This window comes from Triplophysa dalaica, chromosome 9 (assembly GCF_015846415.1).
Source record: "Triplophysa dalaica isolate WHDGS20190420 chromosome 9, ASM1584641v1, whole genome shotgun sequence".
Lineage (NCBI taxonomy): Eukaryota > Metazoa > Chordata > Actinopteri > Cypriniformes > Nemacheilidae > Triplophysa > Triplophysa dalaica.
The window spans coordinates 4403499-4423201 of record NC_079550.1 but is presented as its reverse complement, the minus strand read 5'-3'; the positions used below and the strand labels follow the sequence as shown (position 1 = coordinate 4423201).

General features: G+C 38.4%; 1 protein-coding gene across 4 annotated transcripts in view; it reads left to right on the top strand.

The window, feature by feature from the left end:
- Positions 1-18694, top strand: part of fgf12b (fibroblast growth factor 12b) — a 35466-nt gene extending 16772 nt beyond the window's left edge. For 3 of the 4 annotated variants that reach the window (XM_056757363.1, XM_056757361.1, XM_056757362.1), the window contains exons 2-5: positions 8674-8784; positions 13527-13630; positions 16443-16641; positions 16986-18694. In XM_056757363.1, the coding sequence (XP_056613341.1) occupies positions 8674-8784; positions 13527-13630; positions 16443-16641; positions 16986-17116 (545 nt within the window). In that variant the 3' untranslated portion in view covers positions 17117-18694. Of the gene's footprint in view, positions 1-3873; positions 4465-8673; positions 8785-13526; positions 13631-16442; positions 16642-16985 lie in introns of those variants that run through there. The other variant, XM_056757360.1, reaches the window with a different exon arrangement.
- The last annotated feature ends 1009 nt before the right edge of the window (positions 18695-19703 follow it).

The window sequence follows — 19703 nt, the reverse complement described above, 5'->3', positions numbered from 1 at the left end:
TTTTCACAAGCCTGCGATGACGTCTTCAACGTTCATCAGCACCGTAAATCCTCCAATTTTTTTATAGTTACATTTTTCAAAAAAATGTGTGTGTAGCAAAAAATATTTGTGGTAGTCTCCCATTCACAGCAATAGGAATTTACCCAACTATGATGACAACTTCCGCTGCCGAGAAACCTGTAAATGTGAAAAAGGTCCACTTGTGTCTGTCCACTTAACTATTTTTGGACACAAAACCTCCATTTAGAGATTTCCTAAAAAACACTTAAAGTAAATAAAGTTTTTTCAAAATTGCTTTATAGAAGTCTTTGAAATGTCCTCATTTAGATAAGTTAACATGTGCACGTGCATGCCTGCGTGAGAGAGAGTGATCTATATGTGGAGATGGACATATTTAAACTTTAAAGGAACAATACAGGGTTTTAGGCGGATCTATTGACAGAAATGCAATATAAGATACAAAACTATTTGTTCAGAGGTGTATAAAGACCTTTCATAATGAACCGTTACGTTTCTAATAGCTTAGAATAAAGTGTTTATATCTACATACAGAGCCGGCCTACATATATTGAATTCGCCACCATGTTTTGTGCAGCAGCCCTTAACGGACAAACAATTGTACTCTCCCCTGCGGTACAGTGGTGAAACGGACTCTACGGTTCGAAACGCATGTGACCTTTGGATTAAATATAAGTTAATATATCATTGAGTATCAAACAAAAAAGCAATGTTACTCACATACTTCAAAGCAACCTCCTCTGGGATTTTAAGACAAGCTTTCTATCCAACGACTCTCTGCTGGAAAGCATCTCCATAGATATCTATGAGTATCTCTGCTTAAAGCCTTAGTACTGCGGGTCCTAACGCCTCTCTGCTGGAAAGACTTTATGATATTAACGCAGGTCCTAGCTCCTGTCTGACTTTTATCCTTGTTTTTATCCTTAAAATCCACAGACCTTTTATTTTATGTAATTAATAAGAAATCGCTCTTTCTACAATCTTTCTAATGCCCGCATGGTCTCTTCCCTGCGTCAACATGAGAACGAAATCTTTTTGTACTATGGTGGCCACCGTCGTGTTTGGACTGAGCGATTCGTTGCAAATTTATAATACAACGCTAGTGGCCACTTTAAATCAAAAACTGCGCCTTAAAAGCGACACTATAACTTTTGCTCACGGCTCCCCCATGTGGTTCATACAGGTATTTGTCTTTGACAAGAGTTCTAAATAATTTTGCTGTATAAGCTTCCCCGTGGGCAGCACAATAAACGTGAATTTGTTTACTAAGCAGATGGAACTGGCGAATACAGTAACGTTCTTTGGAAAGCATTTGGCACTCTTTCGCAGGCAGGGGATGGGCGTACCGACCCAAACACAGAAGCTGTGTCCCACTTCGGGGCTGCAACCTTCTAAGGTCACAGACTTAAAAACGAGGACTTGTTCTTCAAAGCACGCATATTTCCTACTTGTGTCATGCAACATGAGCAGCAGGACATAGAGATGTTTCTGACTTTTTTTAAACAAATACGGAGCCAGAAACATTATATTTTATTTTAGAGAATATGATACGTTTATGTAGATTAAAACACCCCAACCGTATATTAAATTAACCAACCTTATAAATAAAAAAAAACAATAATGCACTAATAATGTTATTAATTGGTCATACATAATACAACAACATCATACACATGATCATTCAACAACATCATATGTAATATTAAAACACTGAAATGGACTGTTTTTGTGAATAACACACTTTTATTTAACTAAAGTTTTGAATGATTATTTAAAAATTTTGAGTCGTTAAAGGCACGCAATGAATCTCTGGATAGCCAAAGCTGTGAAGGATTCATTTGTTCTACCTTTAACCCCAGCAGAAATAAGGTCACATTTTGGGGCTGCTTTTGAAGCAACCTTTGAATCGGGACAGCCTTACCAGCCTTCAGTCGTGCTGCTGTGACGCAATCGGTCTTAAAATGCAGCCTTCAAAAACGCAGCCCCCGAAATAGGACACAGCCACAGAGTGTGGTTGTAGCCATTATGAGGTTGCTTTAAGTTTGTTACAAGTTTGTATTCTACTGGACATGTTAATGTACTGCCCCCTAGTGGAGTTAATGCAGACACACTTTCTTGTTCAGTGTCTGTTACTGGATGAGATGTAAAAGGCAACATTATGATGTCATAAAGCTCTACTATATAAATGCTTTTCATGATTATACATCTGCTGTGAGAGATAGTGATGTCATGATCATGAAGTGCACAGGATTTGCTCTGGTTGTCAGAGGGTTTCGGTGGCAGTATGAAGAATGTTTGTTTGGTTGAATGTTTACCGTTTGTTCATGGATGTTTTGAGGCCGGGTGTGTTTTTGTGAGAGACTGACTTGAGTTAAAGCAGAAAGGTTTTTGTGCTTATAAATGATGCAGGACACACATTCTCTCTCTCTCTCTGTAAGGTTTATTTGTGGAGCTCTACTGTTGTGTTGAGAGGTGCACTGCACACTGCTCACCGCTAACTGACAGCATATCATCGCAAATGTGCTGTGTTGTGTGTACGTTGGATTGTTAATGCCCTGTGTGTGTTCTTGATCCTTACAGTTCACGGAGTTACCTCTCATTGGTCTATAGTGACATCATTGTTGAAAGATTGTGTATGTTTTCTTTGTGGGTGTGTGTGTGTACACCTATGAAGGAAAATGTAATTAGCTGAAACTGCAAGGATCAATTGATTGTGTTTAACCTGCACGGACTTTGCATGTGTGAGAGAGAGAGAGAGAGAGAGAGAGAGAGAGCAAATGTGCACAAGTACTACTGGCCTACTCAGCGGAGACTATAGATAGATATTCTCTCTCTCTCTGTGATAAAATAATCAGTGTTGTGATGAAGGTTGAATGATGTATCTGGGTCACAGCGATCAGCCTCTTTTACCGGAGACTTCAGAAATCCTCTTTCAGCACTTGCCTGCTCCGCACATTCGATACAATATTGGTATCTGAGTCAGCACCTGCTCAATCACATGTCCATCAGGGGCTGGACACGCGGGACATCAGTCAGGGGCTGACGAGCCTCCCTATACACCTACACGTGCAAATATGTGCAGTTCATCATAAAAAGCAATCAAATAAAGCCAAACCGTCCAGAAATCTAATTATTGTAATGTGCCGTTTAAATAAATGAGACATGTTGTTCATTTGCTGCTTGACATGTTGGAATAAAGACGTTTTTTATGTTCAGGAATGTTTATGTGCATTGTGCGACAAAGTGCTTTAGACTTTGTTCACAAAAGTTTTTATGCAACATATTAATGAGGTTTGAAATCCGATTAAATGCATGTCAGTGCAAATGGTCAGATCTGATTTCATGTAGTTTTTATTATGAAAGAGTCAGCGATTGAATGGACTATTGCGATGTCATTTTTATTACATTTTGCATTTTATTCACATAGTGCCTTCATTATTTATAATGATGTTCGCTTGGAATCGAACCCAAGACTTTGGCATTGCTAACACAATGCTCAACCAGTTGAGCTGCTAAAACATGTAACATCTTCAAAAACACAAATTAAAACAAGCGCTTACAAAACCTATTATGCTCCCGGCGTGTCATTTTTAGGGAAAGCTCAAGCTTTGACCCGCTCCCTCTGTTCCCAGTCGAGTCGCTCTCTTTCTCTCCGACCACACACACACACTTCATCTTTCAACCCCCCATCCTCCTCTATATTTCTCACAGCATCACTCCCTCTTGATCCAGACCGCTGGAATCACACAAGATCCATTTTTAGTGGGATTCTGAATGTTCTTTGATTCCCGAAGCCGTAGAGGTTTCCTAGTTTTGGACGTCAGATGTTGGAAGGAGATGGGACGAGCGTCCTCGAACCAACATGCTGAGGACGAAACGGACCTTATTAACAGTGAAAAGCATCCGTGATGAGAAGTTTATAACCGGACAGACAGACAGCATCTCCTCTGACATCTTAATTCTGGACACTTCTGACGTCATGAGTTACTAACTATTTACCTCGACAGTGTTGCGGTGGGGTTTGTTTTGCACGACCCGTGCATTGTTACGGGGTCTAACTGCGCGGTTATGTAACTCGTACGTGCTTTCCGTGGTCGAAGAAACCGAGTTTGTCCGTATCGCTCATGCTCCGGTGCAAAGCTGCGCGCGCGTTCGTTCTCCCTCGCGCCGGTAGTCTCCTCAAGTGAATCTCTCACCATTTACAATCGTCCCCGCGTCGGCTCTCTCTGTCCGGTGAGATGGCCGCGGCGATCGCCAGTTCGCTCATTCGACAGAAGCGGCAGGCGCGCGAGTCCAACAGCGAGCGCGTTGCGTCCGGCAAGCGCCGCTCGAGCCCTGCTAAAGAGTCCGGCGGCCGAGGAACTCTATGCGCGCGGCACCTGTTCGGACTCTTCGGTAAAGTTCGACTCTGCAGCGGGAAAAAACGACCGGTGCGCCGGAAACCAGGTCAGTTCATTCACCCCCAGCCCTCACAAACCTAAATTTAGACTGAACGTCTCGCGTTATGCTTCAATATGCAACCGTTTATCGACGTACATTGATGTAAATGTAATTTTGAATTGTACAGCTTTATTCCTTTTATTTATTTGACATTCTGACCATCAATGTCTGACAGACGCCTATGAATCCGATATATCTTTCTAACTTAGCATTGCGCAAGTAACACAAAGGTCATGGGTTCGACCCCAGAAAACACGCATTGATTACAAAAGTATGCAGATTTAATGCACTAAATTGCTTTGAATAAAAGCATTGTCTCATGCGTAAATTTGAATAAGACGTGAATTTTAGAAGTGTGTGTGTGTCTGCGTGTTTGTCGGGGTTTTGATGATCAAGTTTGTGACCTATCTGAATTTTGCCTCAAACAGGGTTGCCAGGTCCAAGAAATATTTCCAGCCCAATAACCCCTCAAAACCCGCCGAAAAGGAATAAAAACTAGCCCAATTTTTTCCCTCTGTCAAATCAAAGTTTACAACATCCTAAAGACGTTTCTATTGCCATATTTTTCATCTGAATGGTTTCCTATGTATTGTATATATTTTGTTTTGTTCTGTTGAACACAAAATAAGTTTTGGGATATTTAGGAAAGCAAACAATTCTGGGTCACGTTTGACTACCATTTTTTTGCTATGGTAGTCAATGATGCCAGCAGCTAACATTCTAGCAAATATCGTTGTGTTCAACCGATCAAATACATTTATACAGGTTTAGATACAAGTAGTTTCATAACAGAATTTTCATTTTTGGGTGGAGTGTCCCTTTAAAAATATCCCACGTAAACGTACATTTAAGAGAAACATGTTTTCTCTTCGTAAGACATTCAGAAACTTGCTTAAGAAATAATCATGGTTACATTTATTGCATAATGTAAAATCTGTTAAAGCACGTCAATGATTTAGTTGTTCTAGACTGCGAATAGCGCTGATCAAACGTGATATTTGGCAGCTGGAAGAATCAATTGTTGTACACTCACGAGTGATTTCTTTCATTGTGCAACGTGACATTCACCTGATGAAATATTGGTTAAAACATAATTCGGATGTATTGTGCCTTAAACCACCGCTAATTTTTCCTCTTTGGTTGAGCAGAGCTACCGCGTCCCTCCATGTACTGTAGCCTGCCTGTCAGACTAGTTCCCCACACTTTTAAGACCGGGCCGGTCCTTGAGTTGGCAGGTATTCATTCGGTGTGTGAATATACACTAAGAAACTCATCAATTAACATTTATCCTTAGAATATAAATAAACATTTTGGCGGCCGCGGAACATTATGAAAGTAGCCCAAAAATCCGCAACCCGCGGCTCCATAATTTTTCCCGCAATTGCATTCTCAGAATAGCCCAATTGTGCGGGAAAACCGCGTACCTGGCAACACTGGCCTCAAAACAAGGGCTATTCGATTCTGAATTTTTGGAGTTGATTCCGATTCAAATTCCTGGTTTGGGAATCGAAAGAATCGATTCCAAGAATCGATTCCTATCTGTTGTTTTCGAGTCCTTCTCATTTCCCTGTTTTACTACAGATTTGTATTCATTATTTTAAAAAATGTACACATTTTCAATGCAATACAATTTTCTAACATGTCACTTCTTACATTTATTAGTTGTTTATAGTTTCTTTATCAAAAACCTAAACTAAATATGTTGATCTTGTCCAGCAATTTCAATGTTTCATTAATAATCTTATTAATAATCTAATTTATTAGCGGTTTTCAAAAATAAAGCACAGGTCAAATGAATATTTTTAAAAGGCCGCTAATCCAGGATTTTTCTGCAGTGTAAAAATAGTCAGTGGTATCCCCAGAATGTCTCTGTAAAGTTTCAGCTCAAAATTCACCACATGTCTTTCATTGGACATGGCCATTTGTGGCTGCAATGGAAATCCTTGTATGTCAAATGGGAGTTAGAGCGCGTACACATGTGTTTTGGATGACTTCAAGACAAGCAATATGACGGAAATTGCAATTACGTCTATAAAGCCTTGTCCAACCAAAATCATTCACTAACTGCAAAAAAATCACATTAATACCTTGATCATAAATACGAATGAAATGGAAAATACAGAAACATAGATAGAAAAACATATGCTGACTATTTGCTGTGTGAAAAGTTGGCCATTGATGATTAATCATGTGCATGCATATTACTAACAGACTTAAACACGGATATAGGCATACACATGCATTCAGAGTACTTGTATATGACAGATAGGTATGTAAAGATCAGCAACCAGATGTTATTACGTTGTGAGGGGAAATTTCTGCGTAACCTTATTGTCTTGCAAATGCGAACCCTGTTTCTATCCGCTCTAAGTATTGTCGCACTTAGGACATGTGAGAAAACACTGAACTCACAAGACAGACACTGCTATAACTTTCCTTCGTTGTAACGCATAAGCTTTACAGAAATTATGTTGGTCACAAGTCTTCTGAACCGATGGGCGCAATGCGTTATACCACTAACGTTACGACATAACCAGGGATGCACGTAAGTGGTGCGCATGTGCCTTGCACGACCAAAATAAAAAATGCGCTCTGTACATAAGTTTAGACTGCTCATTAGGGTACTGACATGGCCCAAAAGCAAAAAGGTTGTCGTTTTAGGTTTCAAAATTGGTGTTGAAAATTAATATTTAGCATGTAAAAAGAAAAACATGAATAAATACATTATCATTGTATTTTAAGTGTACTTTAAAGTAATATAAATACTATCCCACTTTATTATTTTCTCTATTGTTCATTAAAAAGTAGCTACTTCTTTACTTTTATTTTGTATGTGCAATGTGAGCACCAAACCAAATCTCCAGGTGCTCTCTTGAGATCCAGATAGAAAAACTTGCACCCCTGGACATAACAACTGTCTTTGGACCATATCTCACGTTTAGCTGCGAATATGTAAACAACAACCGCTAACATGCTAGACACATTATATAAGAAAGGCGATTTCAAAATGATGCTTTATACTTTCTTCTTCCAGAGATGTAGCTTGAATGTGAACAGCTTGTACTGATCCACTCTTTGAGAATACATTTTTTTGTGAAACCCATGCTATTCTGAGGGGCTAGCGGGTCCCGGATCTTAGATTTTCAACCTTTCTGGCTACCGGGAGCTCTAGCTCGAGCAGTCGAGCAGTCTGTGAGCGGTCATGGGCAGGCGTAAACAATGTGACATCAGATTAATAGGGGATCACCAACAGCCTGTTTTGTGTCACTGTTGTGGTTTAAAGGAGATTACAAAATGAAGAATAGATGGATTTGTATAATTACAGGGTGTTTCTGCACACACCCTGGCGACTCAATTTCTGGTAGATAAACATTTAAAAGGGCATTTTGTGGGATTGTGTGGCCCTTTAAAGTTTCACGAGTGTACACAAAAATACTTGAGGAATATATATAGACTGATCGATAATCAGATAATTTTGTCTACTATTTTAAAATATTCATTCTTGAAAAGTTGAGTTTTTAATTGAGGGAAACAGTTTGTAGTTTTAAGAAACAGATAAAAACTCATCTTTTTATGACTGTGTTTTAAAATTGAGAAATTGTTGTTTTTACTCTTTTATTATCTTATCATTACTTGTTGGTTATTATTGTTTTGTTTGTTGCTTCTTAATTTTATTCTATTTTTATATTTGTAGTAATGGATGGATTTTTATTATGTACCGCTTTGGGTGTGAGAAAAGCTCATTATAAATAAAGGTATTATTATTATTTCAAGTGTACACAAAAAATACTTGAGGAATATAGATAGACTGATCGATAATCAGTAAGTTGTATTAAAATATGTAAGAATACATTGGATATTAATATAACTGTTAAATGCCATTAGTGCAGACAGGTGTTGAAAAAGTTCTGTCCAGCTTTAACAGCTTTAAACAGACGTTCAAGTAAATACGTTGTGAGACTGTTCATTTATTTATTCATTTGTTTATTCTGACTGCTCCGTGACAGCACTGATTGTTGAGCACTTGTGTGTGTATTTTGGCCACACTCCTCTTTCGTAAGATAATATGTGACGTAAAGGAAATGGGTTTACATTATGATATAGGAAATCTTCATTCTGCGGGTATTCAGTTACAAACAGTCACATACAAAAGCAAAAGGTTCCTTATAAGAGGTTTCTTTACTGAAGAAAACTAATTTTAGTTTTTCGTTTCAGAATCTCAGCTGAAGGGGATAGTGACCCGACTTTTCAGTGAGCAGGGCTTCTTCCTGCAGATGATGCCCGATGGGACCGTTAGTGGAACCACAGATGAAAACAGTGACTATAGTAAGTCTCTCTCTTTCTGTTCTCAGTGACACATGTGCAGGTTCGGGGAACCTTATTAAACATGTCCATGTCACAATTCACTACAGAAGATATTTGAATCAAAAAGTGATGCTGAATATTTGTGGTTCATCATGATGCAAAGAATTTTGATGTTTTTTTTTCTTTTCATTTTGGGATAAAATGTGATCACACAAACACCTGCTAAGAGCAGACAACACAGTCATGTGCACGTGTGTGTTTCTGTGTGTGTCTCTGTTTGTGTGTGTGAGATCTCGCCTAAATTCACAGCTTGTGTGTTTTTCTCAGATCCACATGCGCTTTTCTGAGCATGGATACACACACACACTAACACTCTTTATGAGCTCATCTCCTCAGGGCACTAGAGAAAGATCTTTTACTCATAAACCTCAGAATATTTGAGCGTTACAGCTCATGTCTCTCTGAAGGTCTCCCACTCGAGCTTCGAGTCTCTTGTGGGATTTTGGTGAATTTCACGGACTGCCTTCTTATCTGCACAACTCACACTAGCGAGTCCAACAGGCTTAGATGGCGAGTCTTTGTTTAGCACGAATGACATACACATTGATGTGTTCAGCCTCAACCCTTAAATCTTAAGAGGGATTCTGTGTTAAAATATGTGAAAAGCTGTTCGTGTTACATTTCACTTCTTTAATCTTAAATATTTCCTAGGATAGATGTTTTGATGAATCAGAAAATGATTGGGTAAAGAATTTAAAGAAGAGCAGGTGTTTACATACCCGGTGATGTTATCTGGATAACAAGACTGTAGTGAAGTAGGCGGGGCGAGACCGTGGTTCGAGACCGGTGAGTGATTGTTAATGAGTGCCAGCTGTGCGCGCACCGGTTTCGAATCACGTAGGAGATCGGGAGCATATAAGAGAATGAGCGACCAGACCGTCGAAGAGTGAGGGCCGGGCCCAAACATGTTTATGTTTGTATTTATGTTTTATTCGCCGGCCGTCAACCGTGAGGGGCGGCCGACTGTCTCTTTACTTTTGATTATGTTTGATTAAATGTTTAAATTTTTGCCGGTTCCCGTCTCCTTCCTTCCCTACTGTGAACCTCACTACAAAGACATTTATACTTTAATTAAATATTTAGAAGATCTGTTTTCACTCAGGTAAGATTAAACTGGGTCAGTTTTAATGTCACAACTTTAAATCGGCCCTGCAACGATGTGTCATGCATTCTGACTTCTTAACAATGTTAAACTGGTTTTCTCAAGCTTAACATGGTCAACTTGTCAAAAAACAAGTTGGGCGTATTACTTAGTATTTCTGTGCTCGATACTCTCCCCCAGCGAAGTTTTTTTCAAACTAATAAAACTGTTTCGTAAAAACTTTTCTTAGTCCCTTATTGGACAATTCTCCCGGAAAAGCACGCTGCATGCCCAGAGCAGGAGAAGGAGAGCAGGAGAAGGAGCATGCGCAGCGTCACTTTCACTTGTAAGCAGGAGAGAGAGCATACGTTCGCGAAGTTTGTTTGTTCACTGCATTTGGGTGAGGAATGTTATATAAACTGTGGATATAACGCTGGATTTGGAGATCGTTCTAAACTGATATATGGAGCCATCCCAGCGCAAAAAGATGCTAGACATGAACCACATGCGGTGAGTGAAACTGATGTCGGTGTTTTGTTGACAATGACAATTTTGGTGCGCACGTGCTTTGGTTCAGCCTACCCCTCCCCCCCGCACGCGCCGTATGTTTTCAGAAACAAACGTAAAGCCATATCTATCTTTTATAAATGTGATCAAACTAAATACTCTTTGAAGATACAAAGTACGCCATTCTACTCTATAGGTACTCAAGATTAATATGAGATTGGCAGAAACCCTGTGTGTTACGCCCGCTTTAATAAACCACAAATCACACAGCATGTTTAAAGAGGAAATTATTACATTTGGTTTAAAGATTATAGATAAACACTTTTTTCAGAACGACATGCACAGATGAATCACAGTAAATTCAATATTATGTGTTGACTTAAAGCCTTTCTTGGTTCATGGTTGGTTTGTTTGACAGTTGTGGGCGCACTTGTTTTCTTCTAAAATTGAGAATATTGATTTTTGTGTCACCTGACACCAAATACATTTAGTATCTGAGCCGTTTCTAGCAAAATGAAGAAAATAAGATTACTGAACATGATACAGCAGAAACAGAACTACCCTGAAATGTATAATGATAGTTCTTTTCAACCATGCTGTTTCAGTGTTACGATGGTGATTAGTGATGTTTAGAAAGGCAATCATTGTTATTGATCATATTTACACTTGCTGTATCTCTCTTTATTTCTGTTTCACCCTACTGATGATCTAGTTTCACTTTGTTTGTTTATGTTTGTCAATATTAAGGAAAAAGCACAACTCAGATTTTTATAGGGTGAATTTCATGAACTTAAACAACATTGTCTAGGTCATAATTCCCCATAAAGTCAAAAAGTAATATGAATGTTTATTTTTTTAAAGAAACTGTTATTTAATTGTCATGAAAGTATTGTCAGAAAACAAGCCAAATGAAATGTGTAAAACAGTAAAGTGTGTTAGTGTGTATCTAATGAGAACAGTTCACCCAAAAATAAAAACTCTGTCATCATCTACTAGGGCTGGGTTTTGCCACTAAATTGGCGATTCAATTCTTATTTATATGATTTCGATTCGATTCAATATCGATTAGTTATCAGTACCTAGATTAAAATGCTAGTTTTGCAGACATATAATTAAATATATATAATAATTAAATTAGTGGTGGGCCGCCGTTAACGCAGTGAGACTCTTATCGCGCGATAAAAAAAAATGTCGCCGTTAATCTATTCTCAAAGTTGGGTTGGGAGCTTGGTCTATACTACGCAAGCTATGATGACTTTCACCTTGATATTTTAGCGCGGATGTATACCACTGTACGGGGCGAGAACGAGATTTTTCAACTCGCGTGATTCGCGTCATTCGCGGAAGCAGGAGCCGCCTCATCATCTCATAACCAGGGCTTCATTCGCGCTATTCGCGCCGCAAGTAGGTCTATTGGCTCTTTGCATTAACATATAAATCACTCGCGCTTGACGCGCCATTCGCGTTTGGTCTGAACACAACATAACGTTACTGTGAAATTACCGCATCAAACGTGACGTGCTAACATGGATGCAGCTATGAAGCCGCCGGGTTTGCTTCAGGGAATATTAATTTTTAGGAAGCTTCCCAATAGAAACATCGACAAGACTAAGGTTGTTTGCACCTTGTGCAATGCGGAATTGGTTTAAAAAAAACACTTTCTCTCAACAGGTAGTGGTCTAGCTTTAGTTGAAACCAGTAACTTTGTATTGAGATCTAATGTATTATGGCTCCTGTATGACATATCGCTTGTTGCTCCCTCACTCTTTGTAAGTTGCTTTGGATAAAGGCGTCTGCTAAATGACTAAATGTAAATGTACTGTTGGAGCTCTTCCAGTCTCAAGTACCACCTAAACGCAAATCATCCCTTAGCTAATGCGGAAGTAAACACAAGTTCATCTTATTGAACATAATTTAATTTTCATCACCAATTATCATAGTAGAACAGCTTTCTCAAGCAGTTTGTGATGCATTTTGGAAACAGGAGATGAGCCCCTGGTCTAATGCGCCACCTGGCTTGAGAAACCCGTTCTCAAAGACTTACTTTTAGTCATAATTTGGGTAGCACACATATTCTGAATGCCTTCGGCAGAATTCAAATGAGCCATTTTGATCTAGATTAATCTAGAGTAATCTTGGAATTTATCGATATTAATCTAGATTAAAAAAATTAATCTATGCCCACCACTAAATTAAATATATATATTGGTTACTGAAACCCTCATACTTATCTATATTATTGAAATACACATTCACATTAATTGTTTGGAATTGCTATTTATTTTATTTTATTTTTACTTTACGTAACCAAACAAGTAACCAATATTTTAACTTTTACTTTTTATTTGAACTGTTAAATTCATAACAACATTAGACATGTTTATTAAAATAAAACAAATTTCAACATTCAAAACGGGCCCATAAATCAGAGCGAGTGATAGCGATATATACAGGACAAGAGAGGAATACAGATATTCACATCCTTGAAGTAAACAATACCATAGAGCTGTGACGTAGAGTTTTTACCACCGCGGTGGTAATGGACAAGTTAACTACGGTGGTTGAGAAATATATAATATATTTATATTATAATATTTGCGTATAGTGACCACATGAGGAGTGGAAGAGAAATCCAGACCTTAATTAAATAGTTTTTGAAATAATATATCTGAAATGAGTGAGGATGAAATATCCGTCCATGTTTAATGCGCAAATCTAAATCTGAAACGGCACACTACATCATATAAAACATTTCAATAAACATCAGTAAAGAATGACTTCGTCAAGTTCAGTCAGTCGTTTAATAACCCTTACAGTCCTTAACAATTCCATTTGAAACAAACTGTTTACACCTACCTTGGCTTTAACATTTAAACCCTGAGATAACATTAAGTTTCAGATGAAATCTCATGATGTCTCAAACTTTGCTCAGATTTGCCAAATTCAGAAGCCTGCAATGCAAGATCAGAGTTTCTGTTGTATTAACTCTCCAAGAACTAATCTTAAAGCGGTCATGTAGTTCGTGTCTATTTATTTCTCCTTTTTTATGAGATTTATGTTTTTTTAGAAAGTTATTTGCACTATTAAGTCTCCATTGTTTTGTTATGTGTTTCAGCTCTGTTTAATCTCATCCCGGTGGGTTTGCGTGTGGTGGCGATGCAGGGCTCGAAGGCTGGACTCTATGTGGCCATGAATGGAGAAGGTTTCCTCTATTCCACAGTAAGGCCAAAACTGTCTTTGTGTGTGGGTGTGCATGCTAATGAAAGTTTGTTTTCCGTGTCTGCATTTTTGAAAAATTCCTCAGAATTTCCTGAATTTGTCTTGTTTCTTTTCTCTGTAGCTTTGGCGGGAATGTACTATTATGCCATTTTGATGTTGGGTGTGTTCAATTGCGAGTTCCTTTAAGAAATAGCAGGTGCAAACCATTAAACAACAGAAGGTTTAATATCACACACGTCTTTTTCTTATTGGAACATACACAAAAATTAGATGATGAGATGTTGAGTTTTCTTGTTTAACCTTAAATGTGTCAAAATACACACTAAAGAAAGACAATACTTGAGTAATATTGAAGGCGAATACACAACATCAAGAATATTCTTGAAGCGAATGTTATGTGAGTAAAGAGAAAGAGAGCGTCTTTACTCTTTGTCTGATAACATTCATAATTCACAGACTTGTTGTATTAAACATTCAGACATGGCGCCAGAACTACACACATTCATACTGAAGGAAAGCAGCAGTGGTAGTGTTTCACACACACAGACACAGATTAACTCTGTTAATAGACACTAAACTCACAGAACTCTGTTGCACTTTAGCAGTCGGGTAAGTTTCCTTTTAAGAGGATCTAAACTCATGGGCCCAATATTAATGTACATAACTTATGTGTGTGTGTGTGAATCTGTGCATCTGGATGTAGTTCTGTCTATGATGTGAGAGAGTGTTAATGAACTGATGAGTTTTCATGTGATAATGAACTTCTGCCAAGGTGTGACTGTACTCATGCAGTGTAGCGTGTGTGTCTGTGTGCTTGTTCACTGCTGGTTATTTAGTGGCGTTTAATTTGCTAAAGTGGTATGTGAGCGTTTGTGAGATGCTGAGAGAGCAAACTTACCACATCTTCTTTATGTTGTGTGTGTGTACGTGTATGTGTATGTGTGTATGTATGTGTGTGAACCACACCACTTTTACAATATATAAATGCTGTATAACATCTGATTTTTATTTATTTAAAAACAAATATGTATAAAGTTCAAGCCTGGTTAATTTTAAAAGTTACAAAGTACTCCTGTGCAAATGGCCAGATGATCTTTAGAACAGGAAACATTCCATTGTTTTGATTAGGAAACCAAATTTTTGGTGTGGAAATTGTGGAAAAAAGTGTATGGAATGTATGTGTATTAATCTAACAGATACAGGGCTTTCAGTACGGTACACACAATGACACAAAGGATAGATCTATCGCCTTGTGTCGGCTCTAGAAAATACATGCAGTATGTGAGCTCTAGTGTGGACTTTAGCATCTTATTGATTCGATTTATGTGCAGTTTTTGTACCACCTCCTCATATGATCACTCAGTGGCGTAAGTGATGACGGGCCCCACTGCAGGCTTTTATGATGGGCCTCTTTGGCTGTACGGTTATGAACCAAATACAAACACACATCGCTCGTGTCTAAAAGGGAACCCATATAAGCGATTGTGTGTGTCTAATCTACTTAATTGAAACCAACTAAAATCAATATCTTATCAATTTATTGAAGTAGGCCTAATACATGTATTAAAGATTTTTTTTTAAACAGTACGACGAGAGTTTATGTTGTATTAACTCTCCAAGAACTAATCTTAAGGCGGTCATGTAGTTCGTATCTATTTATTTCTCCTTTTTTATGAGATTTATGTTTTTTCAGAAAGTTATTTGCACTATTAAGTCTCCATTTTTTTTTAAACAGACCTACGTATTTTTCAGCCTTTCTCAGAGGTTTGTTCATTGGTTTGTTGCCACTGTTATCAGTTCTCTCTCGGCGCTCATGCACACAGACGATCGAGCGCTTCGTTCTGGTAAAGGCACAAAACAAAATACACACAAGGGTGGAGTAGAACAGTGAACCTCAGAAATGCTTGTCAAAAGGTCCACCACTAGACCACCAATGCTCACAAGCAACTTTTGCGAAATTAGAATCTTGGCACTACTTAAATTGTATTAATATTAAAATTTATATTAAACTGGCCATAACTCCGACAGTTTCTGCATATCTCATGTTAATCTTAAGTACTTACAGAATAGTATCGTACCCTTCAAATATCAGTAGAGTCTTTAGTTTGATCATATTTACAAAAGACGGATACAGCTGTACGACCATTTAAAAAAACATACAACGCGTACGGGGAGAGGCGAAACTAAAGCATGTGCGCACCCATTACCAACAAAACACAGACATATATCTCAGTTTCACTTGCTTTTCCGGGAGAATGGTCCAGTAAGGGACTAAGAAGAGTTGTTACGAAACCTTTTCATGTTCGAAATGTTCATATTCGTTTTTTGTCAAGTTGACCATGTCAAGCATGAGGAGAAAGCATGTTTAACATAGTAAAAAAGTCAGAATGCATGAAACACTGTTGCAGCACCCCTTTAATATAGTCACTTTGTCACTGGGGTCTATAGTTACGCCACTGTGATCAATATTTGTGTTTTAGTCAATTGATATATAAGCTTAATCGATTAAATTATAAACTTAATTAAATTAACACCTCTTAGTTAGATATGTGTGCAGAATTTTTTCACAATATTGAGTTTTGAACTTCTTAAACAGTAGGGTTCAAAACTATATAGATAATCTGTTATTTGTCTTGTGTGTTCACCTGAGGTGGTTTCTGCTCTGGTTGACAGTCTCCACCCTCAACACCTGCGCATTAAAAATATTTTTTAATAAAACTGGGACAAAGACGCACACACTCATCTGAAAGCTGTTAATGTGTTTTGACATTAGTGAAACCAGTTATTCATCACATCATCTCTCTCTCTGCAGGATGTCTTCACTGCTGAGTGTAAGTTTAAGGAGAGCGTGTTTGAGAATTATTACGTGATCTACTCGTCTACAGTATACCGACAACACGAGAGCGGCCGGGCCTGGTACCTTGGACTCACCAAGGACGGGATCATTATGAAGGGAAACCGCGTCAAGAAGACTAAACCCTGTTCACACTTTGTGCCCAGACCCATTGAAGGTGACAAGACACACACGTTTTTACATTTCCATTTATGCATTTGGCAGACGCTATTATCCAAAGTGACTTACATTGCATGGTACTATATACATTTGTATTTGAGTATGTGCAAGCCTTGGGATCGAATGCATGACGTTGGCGTTTCTAGAGCCATTCTCTAATCATTGAGCTACACACATACGTGATACATTTTTGTGTTATATATTAAAGCCTGTCATTTTTTTTAATAATTCACTTTTAGAGATTCACAAAATTGCAATAAATGAGATTTTAGAACCCATCGTCTATATTCAATACATGAAAAAGCTGTGCGGTTTATTAAAATGTGTCTCACTGTTTTGCAGTGTGTATGTATAAAGAGCCCTCGCTGCACGAACTCGACGAGAAACAGCGATCCAGGAAAAACTCAGGGACTCCCACTCTGGGCATCAGAAAAGAGCTCAACCAGGACTCTACTGACCATGAAGGATCATAGCCACACAGACACTCACACTCTGATCTGATCTGTAAATGTACACAACACACACACTTAAACACACCCTCTGGCGACCCCTGGAGCTAAATGCTTTCTTACACCTGACAAACAACAGCATCTACAAACATCAAACAAAAAAAAAAGTCATGTGAAACACAAAAAAGTTAAAAAAAAACGCTGATTCCTTGCCTGTGACGATGTTTTAAGAATATTTGAGAATCAGGACATGATCTTACATTTATGCAAAGTCCGTCGGAGTCACGTCGCCGTGGAGACACATGCAGGTTTTTCTGTTGGGTGTCTTAGCTTTAAGCCATGTTTGATCTTCACACATTGATTTATGAATGCCGAAAGCACTTTCACGTACTGCTATACGTCACTCGCCTCATTAATACTGAATGTTCTCTCATCATTGCCTGGGGTTTTTATTCGGGGGGTGGGTGTGGGTGAATTCTGCTCTCCGATTGGCGGATAGGGGAAGGGTTTAGGAATCGTGCCCTGCTGATAGGCTCTGACAGTCATGTGACCTTACCGGAATGGATTAGATTAATCCACTTTATATCACCGCACAGATTCGCTTCATCTCACCATATACTCACGCTGTGCTAAAGGGGTCATATTCTGCATTTTTGTAGCAATGTATTTATTTATAGATTTATTTTTCAATCAAGGATCACTTGCACTGGTCTCTTACGTTTAAAACATATTTTAGTATTTCACGGACGTTTCTCTGACGTCGAGGCTGGTTCTGCTGCCGTAACTTTAAGACTTGTGTCGCTGGTATGTGATTGGTTAACCGGAGGATGAACAGGCGTGTAAATATGTCAATGTGGCCGGACATATGTTAATGTGCATGAACATATAATCACAGACATTTTTTAAGGAATTCTATAAATGTGGATGTTGAATATACATACTTTAAACTTTTTTATAAGATGTGATGTGACCCCTTTAACACATGACGCCTTGAGGAAAGTGTCCCTGTTCGGATGGGATTAGTTTGGTTTCCAGCTCTTTATTGATGTATCGTACAATGACGTTTGTCACGGTAGCCTGATAATCGTTCCGACACATCACACCTCTACATTACAGACATCAGCTGTGACTCTACAAACCAATGCCATCCGAACATGGCTGAAGACAACCAGGGGATTTTCAGTGACGTCACACAGGAAGTGACGTCATACTGTATGTGATGTAACCTCTGTGATTCATTTCATCGCTTCTACTCCGTGTGCTCGTGGATCACTTCATGCTAAAAAACTCCTTATCTTTCGCTTTCTGAGAGATTTGGGTATTTTATCCTGCCAAAAGCACAGACTGCCCTCCAAACTGGACATAAACCGGACTACCACTATAAACCCAATGTGTGTAACTGCCCCCGATTTCCTTTACTCATCAGACTCATCAGCGTTTGAGAAAAGATACTAACATACTGCATACTATAGACAGTATACTGCCTTCTGTAAAAAACAACCAAACAAAAAACAGCGAAGAAATGTTTCAAACTGTAGTATGCCATGTTGTTGTCACTTGACCTCATTATGTTGCATGTTTAATTCAGCGAGTGGCTTCCGGTTTGTACAACATTTCGCAAGTTGATCAAATAAAGTGAAAAATAAATAAAAAAACAAAACGTTAATATTACGTTTTTTTCATTGCATGAGAAATAGTGCATTGTGGGATAGCGTAGTGTGCTCTATGTCGCAGGTCATTCGCAACATACTATGTGCAATATAGTGCTAGTGTGTAACTATGCTGTTCCCAACATAGCCACATTTTTGATCGAGCGTAATCTAATTGGTCACTGAAGTCCAGGTTCCTTCCCCTTTAAATGTGATCTACCAATTCATTGGTCAGATCCATCGATAAAGGCCTGTCGGCTGTCTTTAGGCGCTGGCAGCAAGATGTCTTCCATTAGTGGAGCTGCACCAGCATCAACACAGGGGTCAGGGTTGGGGTTCTGAATGTGAGCAAAATCAAGAGGGCATGATGGGGTGTGTTCAATTTAAGATATCTGCCTGTATTTCATAGAAGACGATTTGTTTATTGATTATTGCCATACTGAAATGATTTTTCGCTGACGTGGGAAGTTCGTTCGTTCGCTGATGTTCGCACTTTAATTCTGAACACGTTCATATTCATGATGTAAAGAGTTATAAATAAAGCATTAAACCTGCCACAGGAGAAAAATGTTACTCAAAATAAAAAAAATACGAAACTCCCGTCTGCTTTAAGGTGTTTTCTCATCCCAGCACACATTTGACAGCCCCTTTTGTTCTATCTAATATTGCTCAGAAATACTTTAAACCACAAACAAAATCACTCGTATCTGTTTCTTTGTGTTTTTGGAAAGTCCATTCTTTGCTGCAACACACACACACGCAAGTGACTCGTCGTTTTCTCCAGAGAAATAAAGCTTTTGAAAGATATTTTTAGTTGTTTTGAATAAATAAAACAGCATATGTTTTCATCTGCAGCCAGCCTTCTCCACCACTAAAGAAGAAATAAATAACAAATATTGATATTAAAAACCATAATGATCAATGTCTGGTTAATTCTACACATGATAATATCGCAAATTATA